A 17,128-nucleotide genomic window follows, 5' to 3' on the forward strand; every position below is an offset into this window, starting at 1 on the left:
AGCTGCAGTCCAGTACTCGCCTAAGATCTCCCACTAAGAGACTTAGCTGCAGTCAGACACTCGCCTAAGTTTGAAAAAATCCTACCGAGTGGAGAGCAATCCTCCCACTCGGGGGCTTAGCTGCAGTCCAGTACTCGCCTAAGTTCTCCCTCTTAGAGACTTAGCTGCAGTCAGGCACTCGCCTAAGTTTGAAAAAATCCTACCGAGTGGAGAGAAATCCTCCCACTCGGGGGCTTAGCTGTAGTCCAGTACTCGCCTAAGTTCTCCCTCTTAGAGACTTAGCTGCAGTCAGGCACTCGCCTAAGTTTGAAAAAATCCTACTGAGTGGAGAGCAATCCTCCCACTCGGAGGCTTAGCTACAGTCCAGTACTCGCCTAAGATCTCCCACTAAGAGACTTAGCTGCAGTCAGACACTCGCCTAAGTTTGAAAAAATCCTACCAAGTGGAGAGCAATCCTCCCACTCGGGGGCTTAGCTACAGTCCAGTACTCGCCTAAGTTCTCCCACTAAGAGACTTAGCTGCAGTCAGACACTCGCCTAAGTTTGAAAAAATCCTACCGAGTAGAGAGCAAACCTCTCACTCGGGGGCTTAGCTGCAGCCCAGCGCTCGCCTAAGTGTTTAAAATATCCTACCGAGTGGAGAGCAAACCTCCCACTCAGGGGCTTAGCTGCAGCCCAGCGCTCGCCTAAGTGTTTAAAAATCCTATCGAGTGAGAGCAAACCTCCCACTCGGGGACTTAGCTGCGGCCCAGTGCTCGCCTAAGTACAGGCACAACCCAATCCGCAAGGACGATGAGGCGCAAGTCGACTGCTACCTTCTCCTTCGGAGTTGCGCCGCAAACACAAGGTTATTCCGAGTGAAGATCAAGTTCCACTCGACGAATCAAACCATGAAGATATTCAACGAAGAAATCAAGTTCAGATAAAGCCTAAAAGGTCCCAGACCTCAGACAAAGTACTCGAGCCCTCGGCTCGGCAGAGTTTAACGGTTTACAAATCCACTCGGCATTCCGAGGCAAATTTAAGGCAGAGTTTAACGGTTACAGATCCACTCGGCATTCCGAGGCAAATTTAAGGTGAAGCATAAAAGCTTTTCATTCCTCAGGAGGAGGACTGGAAGGGGCGACGAACTCGTCCAAGTCGATCCCGTCGGCAATACGGGTGGTAGCGGCAATGAAAGTCTCCATGAAGTCTTGAAAGCTGTGCTTCCTGGTATTGGCAACTTGGATGGCGGCCAGCTTTTCTTCTCGCGCCTCCTTGCAATGGACGCGGACAAGGGACAGAGCGACATCAGCGCCACATCTAGCGGAAGATTTCTTCCATTCCGCCACTCGACCTGGGACTTCATTGAGTCGAGCCATCAGGGACTCGAGGTCGTTCTGAAGCGTCGCCCCAGGCCAGAGTGATGTGTCGATCCGCGACATCGCAACCTTCAGACGAGCAAGATAGTCGACTACGCTGGCAATACGAGACTCCAGACGGAGCACGTTCATTGCAGCCTCGTCCTTCACAAGGGAGTTAGCAGGGTCCAAGCCTGGCTCCACTCGACTGGTTTCCTCTTCAAAGTTCTGACAGAATTCTGCAAACACGATTCAAGAATAAGACAGTGGCCCTACACAGACTTGGTAAGTGCAAGATAGCCGGGGCAGAGTAATTACCTTTGAGCACAAGGAACAGTTTCTTGGCGAGTCCACCGAGATAAGCCTCCAGATCGTTCCTCTTCCCCGCCAGCTCACCCGCCTTGTCATGCAGAGCCACGTTGTCGTTCTTCAGTCGGCTGACCTCCTGATTGGCTACCTCGAGAGCAGCTTTCAGTCTGGAGTTCTCCTGCTCAAGAGCTCCAACCGAAGCCATCTTCTCTTCAGCAAGCCTCGTTTTGTCCAAGACCTCCTTCTATGCTTCTGCAAGATCCTGATCCTTCTTCTTTAGAGCTTCCTCCAGTTTATCTGCGGTGTGTCGAGTGAAATCAACATCAAGAATGGGCAAGAAAGAAAGCCACTCATCAAGAATGGAGAACCTCACCAGCCATAGCTTTTGCTTCTTCCTGCGCCTTCTTCAAATTCTCCTGAGCAAGCTTCAAGTCAAGGTTGAGCTGGATCTGCTGATTCTCCAGCTCAGTATAGCGAGCTACAAGTTCGCAGGATTTCTGTAAAAAGAAAAATCAGTCGACAGACGTCCAAGATAAGTTGCTTCCGAGTAACTAAGAGACAATGATTACGTTTCTAAGACCACAGCCGAATCAAAAACATTCGACAGTAGTCTCGGGGACTACACCCAGAGGGTGCACTCAGCGTGCCCCCACTGTAAAAAAAAGAGAAGAGAGAAGTCGACTGCTCGCAGTCGACCGGATACAGTGCCATTCGACATGGCCTGACCAGATTGAGTGAAGAAATACAGCTACAGCAACACAATGTAAAGACTACAGTCGACTGCCAGCAGTCCACCGTAGTCTCGGGGACTACACCCAGTGGGTGCACTTAGCGTGCCCCCACTCGTCCAAGAATCGACAGACAAACCCAGTGGGTGTACAGATACAAAGATCTTCAGAAAAGAGATTCTTCAAACAGCATATCATAACAGACCAAGTGTTGAGTCGACTGACCTGGACGTTGCTCTGAAGAGCCGAGCTCGCGTCATAGGCTGCTTGGCTGGCCTCCTGAGCCACCTTCACTTGCTCCATCATGATGCCCACCTAGCGTACAGCCTCTTTTGCGGCAGCCGCTTGGTCCTCAGGGACGGGGTACGCGGCAAAAAGCGAAGGCGGATCCGCAGTCGACGTCGAAGGCCGCACACTCGTCAGAGGAATGGTGAAAGTCACAGAAGCCCGAGTGGTGTCACCACCATCCCGAGCTACGACCTCAGACGCCGGAGCAGATTGGGGGGCCTTGTCAGCCGACGCCCTCTTGTTCCTCCTCACTCTCAGCGGTTCGTTGTCATCATCCGGGAGGTCAATAACATGAGGAGGAGCTACAAGGAGAACATTCAATCAACCAGAGTTGCAATAAATGTTCAGTCGACTCAAAGCGGAACGTCGGTAATCATACCAGGGTTGGAGGTAACAGCATCCTCCATCTCTTGGTCGTCGTCCTTGGCGGAGATCTCAGAAGTAGCAGCGCTGCAAACCTTGAAAGTCAGTCAGTTGGCTCAATGAATCGACCAAGGACCTGTCCACGGTTGACAAAGGAAAGCAAGTTTTATTATTACCCGGAAATAGTAGGGACAGCCATCTTCATCTTGGGCAGGGCCTTGGGCGGCTTGGACAGCGCCGCGCGTGGGTGCTTGGGAGCCTTCCCAGTCGGCGTAGGAGAAGAGGTCCGAGGGCGTTTCGACCACTGCCCAACAGAAGCAGTCGCCTTGCCACGTTCCCGCGCTGGGTCGTGTATGAGCTTGGATCGCCTCTCCGGGCGAGGGGGTTCGACCTCCTCCTCCTCCTCTTCGCTGGAGTCGACGTTGTTGTCTCCCTCTCCTTCACCGTTGGACTCCCACTCGCCTTGGTCGTCTCCGCTCTCACCTCCGCTCGCCTCCCCTTCCTCAGTTGGTCCTGAGCCCCGTTGGGCGTCGAGTACATCTCGGTAGTCGCCTGGAAAACAACAGACAAGACGAAAGTCAATCGACCTACTCAAAGAAGACCAATGCAGAAAACAAGATCTCAGTCGGGAGCATAACGACATACCTGGTCCACGTCATACGAGTTGTCGAGTGGAATGACCCTCCTGGCTTCTCGGGGGTTGTCTTTGTTTCCCGTGATGCTCGACAGCCACCCCTCCAGCATCTCGTCGGTGACCTCCTCCGGGTGGATCCGAGTGGTGTCGTCGAGACCCGAGTACAGCCACATCGGGTGGTCACGGGCCTGGAGCGGCTGGATGCGCCTCTGAAGGAAGACCTCCAGCAGGTCCATACCAGTCACGCCCTCGCGGACAAGCTCAACCACTCGACCAGCCAGCACTTTGACTTGGGACCTTTCTTCCGGCGTCACTTTTAGAGAAGCAGGTTTTTCAGCTCGGTCGAGAGAGAAAGGGGGAAGGCCAGTCGACTGTCCTGGGGTAGCCTGGTCCTGACAGTAGAACCAAGTCGCCTGCCAACCACGGACCGACTCCGGGAAAGTAATAGATGGAAAACAGCTCTTTCCCCTCGTCTGGATCGCCAAGCCCCCGCACAACTAGATCACCTGCGTCCTTTCGTCACTCGACTTGGCCTTCTTGACCGATTGAGAACAGCAGGTAAAGATGTGCTTGAAAAGTCCCCAATGGGGGCGGCAACCCAAGAAAGCCTCACACATGGAAATGAAAGCAGCAAGGTATACGATAGAGTTGGGAGTGAAGTGGTGGAGCTGCGCTCCGAAGAAGTTCAGGAAGCTCCGGAAAAAAGGATGGGGCGGCAGAGAAAACCCTCAGTCGATGTGGGTGGCTAAGAGCACGCACTCACCGTCGCAGGGTTGAGGTTCGATCTCTCTCCCCGGGAGACGCGCAGCTTCGTGGGGAATGACCCCCCCCCTCGACCATGTCGTCGAGATCCTCTTGCCGGATCACCGATGGCATCCAATCGCCCTGGATCCAGCCCCGGGGCAGAGCAGACCTTGAGGAGGATCCGCCCTGAGCAGACCTCTTCCCTTTCCCCTGCGCCACCGCCTTCTTCGCGCGCTCCAGAGCGGATGTCTTGTCCTTCACCATCGTCGCCGGCAAATCTCGCACAGGCCTGCGGCGCTAGGGTGAGAGCGGAGGTGGCGGAAGAACTCGCGAAGGGAGAGAGGAAGAAGAAAGGAGAAGAAAGCGCACTGTTTGGAAACCCCGAGCCGGCGACTTATAAGGGGCCGCTCCCGAGTGGCTGACTAGTAGGCCCAGGCTATCCAGTCAAATCCCGCAGCAGACGCGCGTGCAGTACGTGGCGAAAAAGGCGACGCGGGGATCGAGGAGCTTCCGCTTTATCGCTTCCGATTACTGCGGCCGTTCCCATCCCGTGCGCTTCCCGAAATCCAAATCCCGCGACATCCACGGGCTGCAGAACAACTTGTCAAAACAGAAGACCCCGCTCGCACCGACACTCGGCATGTCACAAGCAAAGAAATTCACTCGACGAAAGACCTGGAATGGATCGAGGCGACTGAAAGAGGTTGACGACGTCATCCGTGACGATTGACCCAAAACGAGGCACTCATGTAGCCCAAAGAACCAGTCGGAAAGATCTCCAACTCTCCCCACTCTGACCTCGATCCATTCGGGGGCTAATGATGAAGCTATGTACCTGGGGTAGGAGCACGGACCTGTCCAAAGAGCCCTACCCAAGGACATCCCTAGAAGAAGTCACCTTTCAATCGACTTGAAGGTGTCCCACTCGACGGGTTCAAGACACTCGACCAAGAAGCTATCACTCGACCATGAAGCCAACCACTCGACTGCCAGAAGACCTAAAGTCACTCCGCAGGCAAACGGTCGGCTATTAAGTAGTCTTTATGGTCATTATAGCACTTTATTAGGGGCGTTACCAGTAACGCCCACCCTTAAATGTACCTTAAACCCTGCATTACTGAGGGCAGGAGAGGGCCGGCGAACTCTATATAAGCCACCCCCCTCCTCAGTATGAAGGGTTCGCACCCCTGTTATTCACACACGCATAATCCAATCGACCGCCTCCGGGCACCGAGACGTAGGGCTGTTACTTCCTCCGAGAAGGGTCTGAACTCGTAATCCTCGTGTGCTTACAACTTCCCAATAGCTAAGATCTAGCCTCTCCATACACCCCCCCCCCCTACATCACTGTCAGAGTTAGAACCACGACAAGGGTGCCACAGAAACAGTGTCGATCTATAGATATATGATTCATCATTCATATATTTGAACTTATTTTTAACCAAATGGGTATATTAATCTTTTGGCATGCTTTAGTTCGGAAAATTAATTGGCTGGATATGACAACTTTAGTTTATATAAGAAAAAACCAGGCTCTTTTCTTGTTCAGTTTATGTGAATAAGCTAATATAAACCAAAACCCTAGCATGGATGGACAAAAAGGACACATTTTGACAGAGATTCAAGCCAAGATTTGAATTTGAATTTCATTACAAACGGCTGTTTGGCTTGGCCACTTGGACAGATCACACCACCACACGCCTGTCCGATCCACCGTACGTTCCAGACCCAGTTGCGTGTTCGCATGTTACGTTAACCGCCACCCCAAAAACCCACTCACTCATCCATGATTGATTGGGTTCCATCCAACTCGATCTCACCTCCTAAAAGGCACGAACCCTAGCTTGCTAGCTAAACGGCACTCCCTCACCCACATGCCTCTCACCAAACGCATCGCCAGAAAAGTCGACAGGATAATCAAGATTACATGTTCAGATCAGATTGGATTCACCGGCCGGAGAGAGGCGGGGAGAATGTATATTAGCAAAGGATCGTTTGCTTGCATGATTAATCCTTCATCTCACCCAATAATGGCGAGAGGGGCATATGCCGACCTCACGGCACGCGCCTAACCGTCACTGACCCCGGGCCCGACCGCGCGGTCGGTCCCACATGGAAGCGGATGCCATCTTTACCGTGTGTTAACAGGTGTGCTGGAGTGGTGGGTGGCGGGATACATAAAAAAAAGTGATTAACAATATAGATATAGTACTTTGGAAGCTGCTTAGTGAGAGGGTTTCACATGGCCAGCCATAGAGGGTTTCACCTGCATGTGAGCGCATGTGGCTACCTATAGCCAATTAGCCAGGTAGCTCGCTAGGCTGTTAAGCCTACTAAACATGTTCCCTGGGCCATGATTAATCTGCATGTTTCTCCATGATTAGTTTCTCTGCATGTTAAATGATTCTTCCTCCTCTGTTACGGTACAACTTACGGAATAGTACGCTGCGGATATAGGTTAATCATTCGGGAGAAAGTCTCTAACTAACCGATTTGATGCATTTAACCCAAAATGATTCTCAAAGATGCTTTGAGAACTATTACTATAAATTTCAAGATTTGAGTAAGAAATGCTAAACCCATCAGATTTTCATTACCTGACATGCGAACTTTAGACTTCTGCTGAAATCTGCACTATAAACTGCATTTTCAACCAACACTCCTATATGATACCTATATATGTTTTGTTTAGTCACCATCATATGCCCCAACTTCAACCTAATAAAGTAGACAGACACCAAAGATGAGATGTTATGCTGCATACATCCTCTCTTCCTGCTACATGGAGAAGCAACAAACCTAACATGGCAAAGATTCTCAGAAGATTAAGCGACCCATTCGCACCTCTAGAGCCAACGTAACGCGTCAATAATTCATCGCCGTTTGTTTACTGATTCCCGCTAAAGTTTGATGCTTTCGATCTGGCCATGATTGGGAGAGAGAGATGTAAAACAAGATGAGATAGAGATGCTTCTTCTACTTGTACATGGTTTCACACCCTTTTCTTTAGATCCAGGGACATAGGTCATGCTGGCATGGTAGCTTACATTGTAGTGCTAATGCAGAGGTCTCCTCAAGTTGGGTTAAATTAAGGCGGTGACGTCTCGGTGTTAAGAGTTTGTTTATCGGCATGCTGTCAGGTAATTAAGCAAATCAAACCAAGTTCAAGTGTATGCTGCTGATTCTTTTTCATTTGGTTTGTAGTGTAGCTTTCCATAACAGGGCACTATAGAAACTTTATGACTGCAGTTGTTGTTGCATTAGCACTTGTGGTACAGCTAGCTGGAAGCTAAGCTTGCCTGAATAATTTGTTCAGCTTAATTATCTGCTACTCTCATCATGTAAGCAAATCGAGACGATTCTACATGCAGGTTTGTGACTAAGAAAGAGTAAAGTAACGGTAATTAACGGTTTGATTCCAGAGCGAGCTGTACGTAGCTGGTACGAGATGATTGCATCTGCATATCTGGAAGCAGAGAAAAGCTAGAGAATGTCACAGGCTAGCATATGTTAGCTTTGAGCTTGTTTAAAATTTCATTTCTTCTCCTACACCGAACTCTGTTATGGCCGAATGATTAAGTTCGGTTGGTTGGTTGGTTGGTGCCAACAGTTGCTTAAGTAGCACCGCACGCCAACGTCTCTTTGAGTTCCTGCGAAGCTTCCAAGTGCAGAGGTTCATTCATTCATCACTTGGTTTCGATCGTATCGAGACGTGTTTGTTGAGGTTCATTCATTCATCACTTGGTTTCGATCGTATCGAGACGTGTTTGTTGTCCAATTTGGTGTGTGCTGGCACATTCGGAGATTTTAAGTTCTGAATTTGTGCCAGATGCATCAAATTGAACTACAAGCATCTATGCATCTATATGATTGAACATCATTTGATCGATCCGTTGGTGCAACTTTCAGTTATGCTCATTTTCAGCATGCATGGCGCAAAATCAGATGCTTTGGTTCGGATGATCCATGGTGGAAACTGCAAAGTCAATATATATACAAATGTGGAAGTTATGTGCAGGTAATGGAGAGTCCAGTGCAGTGCAATTATGTAACTACTGCACTTTTCATTAGGACAGGTTCCAAAAACTAGTATGTACCATTTGTTCTCTCTTGATTATTATTGTTTTTCTCACTTTCTGAACAGCCTTTTTTCTGCATATTTGGTTAAATTTTCCAGGTTATTGTTCAGTGATAGTTGGTCTAATTTATATGTCAACTGGAAAAAAAATCAGCTCTGGTTGTACCCTCTTCCTTGGGTTTATTTCTTTGAAGTTCGAAATGACTAATAGCGCACAGTTTTTGTTTTGCTTTGTTTTGTTCATAGAGTCGAACACCCCTGATTTTGAAAACAAGAAGATGCAAAATCGACGTAACAAAAGAGTTCAGGAATTAGCCATTCACTTTCTTGTGATCTTCCCACTATTCCTTCTAGAAAATGTAGTATTTTCAATATATGCCCCTCAAACTTAGTTTCAGTGTGGTTTCTGCGCCATAAATTACTCGTATTTATCTTAATTTTTTTTAGGGGAATATTTATCTTAATTGGTTCATGATGTCAGTTCCTACCTGTAGAACCTAGATACCGAAGCTAGTGTTGTTGCTACCTGAGCAAACACGGAAGACTGCACAAGGCAAAATCCGGCAGCCCAAATTTACTAATCAGTACGTACGTACTAATCACCTGCAGTTCTTTTTGTCTGAATATTCCTGCAGCCTTATGACTGTATCAACCCAACAACCCTGCTTGCCAAATGCTAACCCCCATTTAATTACACAACCAGTACTAACAGCACCTCTGCTGCCCCTGATTAATCTAATGCAGCAGTGGTGAACATTCTACTGGGGGCATGTGGCAGGGATCCCCCTGCTGTGTCAGCACGCAGCAGTAACAGCAGCAGGAGGCACCACTGTACTTCCACTGTCAAAGGAATGATTAGCAGAGGTTCTATTCTAACAATGTCAACTTAGGCAGCCCAACACATGCACCTGCTGCTCTGCAGAGAGGTAACTAACTGCACTTTTTGTTTAATCCCTGTGCACATGTGTAGGGTGCTTGCCTGCATCAGGACACCAGAAAAGAACATGCTCTCTCTTGTCTCTCCTTGGGAGAGATCAACTTAATTAATCCTTTTTCCCCTGCAAAGCAGGTGCCCTGTTTTACTCACTGTCAAAAAGTCATAGTATATGATTAGTAGTACAGGTACTGCTACTGGCACTACTTCTGCTCAGTGCTGGAGGCAGATCTTCTCAGGTAAGATCCTAATAATTAGCTTATGTAAGCACCTACACAGCATAAGGTTAGTAGTGCTGGTAATCCTTCTGCTCCTCCTACACATGTATAGACCAATCAGTTCAGTTTTAGTGCTGCTGGACTTGTGCACCTACACAGGAATGTACTACTACTAGTTGTAAATCTTTACTGGAGGGAGATTCATAAGCAGAAGGTTCCAAAGAATAAACCAGTACTAGTACACTAGCACAGTAGTACTGCCACCTCCCAGTAAACAGCAGCAGGGTCTCTGATTAGCAATGTAGTTAATTAGTGAGGGCCTGAAAGCCAATCCACTGTCAGCTGCCTGCAAATGCCTGCACACACAGGCAGGGAATGTACTAGGATGAAAGATGTACTTTACCAACTAATCTAATGGTGCTGGCACAAAGTGAAAAACAATAGTTAATCAAGCAGAGGCAGATCAGATTAGATGGCCAAAAGCAGGGCCTGGAGAGAAAGGCCATGGCTTTGAGGAGCAACACATTCCCTCCATGTTCCATGTTCCATGTTCTCATGTCCCACCCTCTTCCTCCTCCGGACACCTCACATCTGCTCACTGGGTGAGGTGTTGTGCAAATTGCCCATGTTGAAAAATGCCAAGGGGTTTAGTTTAGTGGTGTGTTATATAATATGCTGTGATCCTCCTCCTGCTTAGAGCAACAAACCATGCAATATTCTCCTCACCTCGCCTTCGTATAAAGTTTCTGGTGATATCTTGGCTAGCTGCAGACTCTGCTCCTCCTCGTCGTCGCCTTCTTCTTCCTCCTCCTGCGGATGCAAGCAGGTGGAATAAACTAAGAGGAGGAGAGCAGAGCAGGGCAGAGGAGACACTGCACTGACAATGGCAGAGCACTAGAAGCAGTAGAGAGCTGAGCTGAGCTGAGCTAGCAGGAGTGAATTATTTAAGGGGAAGTTGTTTTTCCTGTGGTAGATTCTGCAGTGGCAATGGCGGCGAGAGTGGCGGTTCTGGTGGTGGCCGCACTGGCTGTCGTCTTGTCCAGCGGCGGCAATGTCGGCGCGGCCGGCGGCGGCGGCGAGCGGGGGGCGCTGCTGGCGCTCAAGGCGGGCTTCGTGGATCCATTGGGTGTGCTTGCTGACTGGAAGGCCGCCGGCTCGCTGCATTGCAAGTGGACTGGCGTCCGGTGCAACGCGGCCGGCCTCGTCGACGGGCTCGACCTCGCCGGGAGGAACCTGAGCGGCAAGGTCTCCGCGGACCTGCTCCGGCTGCCGGCGCTGGCGGTGCTCAACCTCTCCTCCAACGCCTTCGCCGCCGCGCTGCCCAGGTCGCTCGCGCCGCTGTCGAGCCTCCAGGTGTTCGACGTCAGCCAGAACTCCTTCGAGGGCGCCTTCCCCGCGGGCCTCGGCTCGTGCGCGGGCCTCGTCGCCGTCAACGGCTCCGGCAACAACTTCGTCGGCGCCCTCCCGGCGGACCTCGCGAACGCCACGGCGCTGGAGAGCATCGACATGCGCGGGGACTTCTTCAGCGGCGGCATCCCCGCGGCGTACCGGAGCCTCACCAAGCTCAGGTTCCTCGGCCTCTCCGGCAACAACATAGGCGGCAAGATCCCGCCGGAGCTCGGCGAGCTCGAGTCCCTCGAGAGCCTCATCATCGGGTACAATGAGCTCGAGGGGCCCATCCCGCCGGAGCTCGGCAACCTGGCAAACCTCCAGGACCTCGACCTCGCCATCGGCAACCTCGACGGCCCGATCCCGCCGGAGATCGGGAGGCTCCCGGCGCTCACCTCGCTTTTCCTTTACAAGAACAGTCTCGAGGGCAGGATACCGCCGGAGCTCGGCAACGCCTCGTCGCTCGTCTTCCTCGACCTCTCCGACAACCTGCTCACCGGCCCGATCCCCGCCGAGGTGGCGCGGCTGAGCAACCTACAGCTGCTTAACCTCATGTGCAACCACCTCGACGGCGCCGTGCCCGCGGCCATCGGCGAGATGAAGAAACTCGAGGTGCTCGAGCTGTGGAACAACTCCTTGACGGGCACCCTCCCGGCGTCGCTCGGCCGGAGCTCGCCGCTGCAGTGGGTGGACGTCTCGTCGAACGCCTTGACCGGTGAGATACCCGCCGGGATCTGCGACGGCAAGGCGCTGGCCAAGCTGATCATGTTCAGCAACGGCTTCTCCGGCGAGATCCCCGCCGGCCTCGCGTCGTGTGCGTCACTGGTGCGCCTGCGCGCGCAGGGCAACCGTCTCAACGGCACGATTCCAGCCGGGTTCGGGAAGCTGCCGCTGCTTCAGCGGCTCGAGCTCGCGGGCAACGAGCTCTCCGGCGAGATCCCCGGCGCCCTGGCGTCCTCGGCGTCGCTGTCGTTCATCGACGTGTCGCGCAACCGCCTCCAGGGATCCCTTCCGTCGAGCCTCTTCGCCATCCCGGGCTTGCAGAGCTTCATGGCGGCGGGCAACATGATCTCCGGCGAGCTCCCCGACCAGTTCCAGGACTGCCTCGCGCTGGGCGCCCTGGACTTGTCGGGAAACCGGCTCCTCGGCAAGATCCCGTCGAGCCTCGCCTCGTGCGCAAGGCTGGTCAACCTGAACCTCCGGCACAACGGGCTCACCGGCGAGATACCGCCGGCGCTGGCGAAGATGCCGGCGCTCGCTATTCTTGATCTGTCGAGCAACTTCTTGACCGGCGGCATACCGGATAACTTCGGGGGCTCCCCGGCGCTCGAGACGCTCAACCTGGCGTACAACAACCTCACTGGTCCCGTGCCGGGGAACGGCGTCCTGCGCACGATCAACCCCGACGAGCTGGCCGGAAACGCCGGGCTGTGCGGTGGCGTGCTCCCGCCGTGCTCCGGGAGCCACGTTGCCGGTCTGTCCCGCGCGCGCGGGGGCAGCGGCGCGCGCCTCAAGCACGTCGCGGTGGGGTGGCTCGTGGGGATGGTCGTCGTGATCGCCGCGTTCACGGCCCTGTTCGGCGGCTGGCACGCCTACCGCCGGTGGTACGTCGTTGGCGGCGCCGGGGAGTACGAGTCCGGGGCGTGGCCGTGGCGGCTGACGGCGTTCCAGCGGCTGGGGTTCACCTGCGCCGACGTGCTCGCGTGCGTCAAGGAGGCGAACGTGGTGGGCATGGGCGCCACCGGGGTCGTGTACAAGGCCGAGCTCCCGCGCGCCCGCACCGTGATCGCGGTCAAGAAGCTCTGGCGCCCAGCGGCGACGGACGGCGACGCGGTCCGCAACCTCACCGACGACGTGCTCAAGGAAGTGGGCCTCCTCGGCCGGCTCCGGCACCGGAACATCGTCCGGCTGCTCGGGTACATGCACAACGACGCGGACGCCATGATGCTGTACGAGTTCATGCCCAACGGCAGCCTGTGGGAGGCGCTGCACGGCGGGGCGCCGGAGTCGAGGACGATGCTGACGGACTGGGTGTCCCGGTACGACGTGGCCGCCGGCGTGGCGCAGGGGCTCGCGTACCTCCACCACGACTGCCACCCTCCCGTCCTCCACCGCGACATCAAGTCCAACAACATCCTGCTCGACGCCGACATGCAGGCCCGCGTCGCCGACTTCGGGCTCGCCCGCGCGCTCGGCCGCTCCGGCGAGTCCGTCTCCGTCGTCGCCGGCTCCTACGGCTACATCGCGCCCGAGTACGGGTACACGCTCAAGGTGGACCAGAAGAGCGACATCTACAGCTACGGGGTGGTGCTCATGGAGCTCATCACCGGGAGGAGGCCCGTGGAGACGGCGGCGTTCGGGGAGGGGCAGGACATCGTCGGCTGGGTCAGGGAGAAGATTCGGAGCAACACGGTGGAGGAGCACCTGGACCCGCTCGTCGGCGGCGGCTGCGCGCACGTCCGGGAGGAGATGCTGCTCGTGCTCCGCATCGCCGTGCTCTGCACCGCCAAGCTGCCCAGGGACAGGCCGTCCATGCGCGACGTGCTCACCATGCTCGGGGAGGCCAAGCCCCGGCGCAAGAGCGGGAGCTCCGCTGCCGCCGGCAATGTCGCCGCCGTCGCCGTGGCCGCGCCCGTCGTTGACAAGGACAAGCCGGTTTTCAGCACCACGCCGGACTCCGTCTGATGGATGATTCTTTTTTTCCACCCTTGTATGTAGACTTTTTTTCCCTTGATTAATTAATTAATTTTGAGATTGTAACTTTGTAAGCAACCATTTGATGTAAGGATTAATTAGACAAATAGATAAACCATGTAAATTAATCTACTGCCACTATAAAAGAAAGAGAGGGCCGAGAACCAGATCATCCTATCCATCGAAACCTGCAATCTGATGATCTACATCCCTCCAGCATACTAAACGTGTTTTACGCTTTAATTACCCACCATACCATTTACTATATAAAAAAAAAGGGGCAGATCCAAACAATCAGATCCATCCATCTACAAGATCTAATGGCTCGTAATCCTTCGATATTTAACGCTGCAAGCCACGGGTTAATCAACTACTCCATCAATCGCTAACCCACCCCGCTGTTCGCAAAAAGAAACCGTTGCGCACCACGCCCGCACGACTTCCGCCCGCTCGTCCCGCCAAAAGAAAAAAAGGACTTCCGTCCGCTCCTCCTCATCCATGCCCGCACACCAGCCGTTCCCCACAGCAACAGGCGGGCTGCCCATCCTCCCGCCGCCTCCTGCCGTTCGCCACCCGCATCATCCTCCTCTCAGCTTGGCCTCCCCCCATCCTCCCGTCATTCGCTAGCCACCCTCCCGCCATACGCCACCCGCGCCATATGCCGTTCGCTAGAGATGCGGGCGGGCGGTTGGGCTGGCGAGCGGTGGCAGGTTCGTCGTGCGACAGGTCGCCTGGGATGCTAGCCGATGTATGCGGGTCAAGCCAACTCGGGCGGCAGCGCATCTTCGAGACAGGAGAGGGGAAGAGAAGGAGAGTCCTGGCGGCGGCTGAGGAGGTGCTCGCCGGCGAGCGGGCTCCGACGGCCGCCTGGTGCACGGGGTTGGATGGGGGTGCTTCCCGGCGGCCGCAGCCGTCCTCGCGACACCAACTAGCTGAAAGCATCGCCGCTCCCCGCCGCCTGCCCCTCCTACCCACGCGACAATGTCGCTCCTCGGCTCCTCCCCGCGCGACACTGCCTTCCCCAAGAACGCCCACCCCGTCGTCCTCCTACTCCTCAGTGCCTCCGTCTCGCCCGCCCGCAACGCCTTGCCTTGCAGCGGCACCTGACACACGCACGGCCCACACTAGAGCACGCCGCCCCTCTCTGCCCGATTTTCTTCTTTTCCGTCGCACTGTGCGAAATCTGCCCCATGCTCGGTCTGGATCTACATAAGCGGTTGAGAGAGAGAGAGAGCACAGCGAAGACGCACACTGTAGATTGTGGAAGAGGTACGTAGGACAACACCCCTCTGTGTTCTTCCTTTTGGGTCTACTTTCTCTCACACACATGTGTATCTGTACTGATTCCTTACAGGAAGAGTACATGCTGTTGGATCCAAGCACCTGTCGGAGGAGCATAGGCATAAGGAGGCATCCATGAGACAAGTTTTTTTAATTCGTATTTCTATGTCTGCATGATGACATTAGTTAACTGGTAATAGTAAGTCACTGTCATACATCACTGATGAAATAGTTGTTTTTTCCCATTTAGCAAAGAAATTATGATTTGTTCCTCTACCAATAATTGTAAATTAGTCATGACACCCAGTCTATCACCTGTCATGTTGTTTGATTTGTCTCTCTCTCTATATATATGTTCTCATGAGTAGTCATAGTTTTACATGACGATTTCCAGAATACGAATACACTGAAAGTTAATTTGATTTTCATAAATCTGTCCAATTTTGGTTGTATAAATTATTTTTAAATTTGGCATCCCATTCCATGCCAAGAATCAAATGACAAGCTGAATTTGTTCCTATGTAACGGGGTTCAGTAGCTTCCCTCTCCTGAATTATTCTTTGTGTAATTTCATGGTTATGCAATTATCAATCTTCTCTTACTCATTTCACGTGTCCATAGTTAGCCAGGCAACTGAAGGTGGGTCATCTATTTTAGCACAGATTCGATGTGGCGGTTGTTAACTTATTCCAACTGTGAAGAATGGTAGTTGTTGCCGGATGAATTTCTGGTCTCGCACCTCCTTATTTCTGGTCTTGCACCATGGACGGCCTGAACGGCGCTGACGCGTGCTTCTCTGGAGGAGGGCCATGTGACGGCCAGACCGGTAAACATAGCCAGGTAAGACCAAGTGCTAGATATTGTCATGAGATAAATTTTGATGGATAGAATTTTAATAAGTTAGCGGTGTAGGTCGAGACGACGAAGAGATTGGTATGCACAATGTGTAGGCAGAATATGATACATTTACATTGACAAGTCTAGGCTCGGCTGGAGGGCTTTAGGATTTTTATTGATTAAGCTTAATACTTCTGCTCACTCATTATTACTTTGTATTCATCAAAATTATTTATTTTGTACTATATTGTAGCATGTTCGACGAACACCATGGTGCTAGCTGATAGCACTTGCTAACTTAAAAAGTTTGCATACCTTTTCTCTAATTATATAAGTGTTTCTCACCAACTATTGAGCCTACCAGTTTTAGATCTATGTCTCTAAGGCCACTACTCAACTTCAGGTCGGTACTTTGCGGTAGAGTATACCTCCATAATTCTCCATCCAAGATACTAAAGTTTGTTGATGATGATTTGTTTCAGGATATGCGGTACAAGGGATTCGAGGCAAATTGAGCAAGGAGCTGGAGCAGGTGGTGGATTAAGGAAAGAGCTGGAGCAGAGATGGATTAGAGCTGCTTAAGTGCAGATTTTTAGACTAGCCTGCTTAAGTACATGTTCTTAGATTGCATATGGAAGGGAACTTACGTGCATGTTGTTTGGATTGCAGGATGGAAGGGAACTTAAATGCATGTTTTTGGATTGTACATGAACTAAGTTCCTACTGAAAAATGGTGACTGCATTTAGAGCTGGCATTGGTGCTTGGTCAGACATGGTGTCTTTGTAACTACACTAAGTTCCCTGGTTCTTGCTTAAAAATGTTTACAAGATAACATTTCTAAACATGATCTAGAAGCCCTCAAACCAGATCAAGCTCAGTACATTGGAATAAAAACAATGACAAGGCAGTTAGAAGTTCAGAATTCTATATAGGATATATATACTTGGTTGTACCATATTTAGTGTTGGGGAACATAGCAGAAATTCAAAATTTTCTACGCATCACCAAGATCAATCTATGGAGTAATCCAGCAACGAGGGGAAGGAGAGTGCATCTACATACCCTTGTAGATCGCTATGCGGAAGCGTTCAAGAGAACGGGGTTGATGGAGTCGTACTCGTCGTGATCCAAATCACCGATGATCCTAGTGCCGAACGGACGACACCTCCGCGTTCAACACACGTACAGCCCGGTGACGTCTCCCATGCCTTGATCCAGCAAGGAGAGAGGGAGAGGTTGAGGAAGACTCCATCCAGCAGCAGCACAACGGCGTGGTGGTGATGGAGGAGCG

The 17,128-nt window shown here is 52.2% G+C and overlaps 2 protein-coding genes across 6 annotated transcripts; one reads left to right on the top strand and one right to left on the bottom strand.

Moving 5' to 3' along the window:
- Positions 1-1,093: 1,093 nt before the first annotated feature.
- LOC147963427 (uncharacterized) lies at positions 1,094-1,853 on the bottom strand. The gene is made up of 2 exons (XM_087529567.1): positions 1,736-1,853; positions 1,094-1,593 (listed from the first exon to the last, which is right to left on the bottom strand). The coding sequence occupies exons 1-2, from the start codon at positions 1,851-1,853 to the stop codon at positions 1,094-1,096; spliced, it is 618 nt and encodes a 205-aa protein (XP_087385693.1).
- Positions 1,854-7,528: 5,675 nt separating this feature from the next.
- On the top strand, positions 7,529-13,899 carry LOC147963428 (uncharacterized). Of its 5 annotated transcripts, none has more exons than XM_087528347.1 (5): positions 7,529-7,545; positions 8,315-8,423; positions 8,978-9,071; positions 9,228-9,409; positions 10,609-13,899. In XM_087528347.1, the coding sequence occupies exon 5, from the start codon at positions 10,623-10,625 to the stop codon at positions 13,707-13,709; it is 3,087 nt and encodes a 1,028-aa protein (XP_087384473.1). In that variant the 5' UTR covers positions 7,529-7,545; positions 8,315-8,423; positions 8,978-9,071; positions 9,228-9,409; positions 10,609-10,622; the 3' UTR covers positions 13,710-13,899. The 5 variants fall into 5 exon arrangements, with proteins under 5 accessions (XP_087384473.1, XP_087384471.1, XP_087384472.1 ...); XM_087528345.1 differs by lacking the exon at positions 7,529-7,545 and adding an exon at positions 7,984-8,129 and having other exon boundaries at positions 8,965-9,071; XM_087528346.1 differs by lacking the exon at positions 7,529-7,545 and adding an exon at positions 7,984-8,129 and having other exon boundaries at positions 8,965-9,067.
- Positions 13,900-17,128: the final 3,229 nt, after the last annotated feature.

The sequence above is a fragment of the Triticum urartu genome, chromosome 6A (assembly GCF_056163025.1).
Source record: "Triticum urartu cultivar PI428250 chromosome 6A, HENAU_Tu73, whole genome shotgun sequence".
Classification (NCBI taxonomy): domain Eukaryota; kingdom Viridiplantae; phylum Streptophyta; class Magnoliopsida; order Poales; family Poaceae; genus Triticum; species Triticum urartu.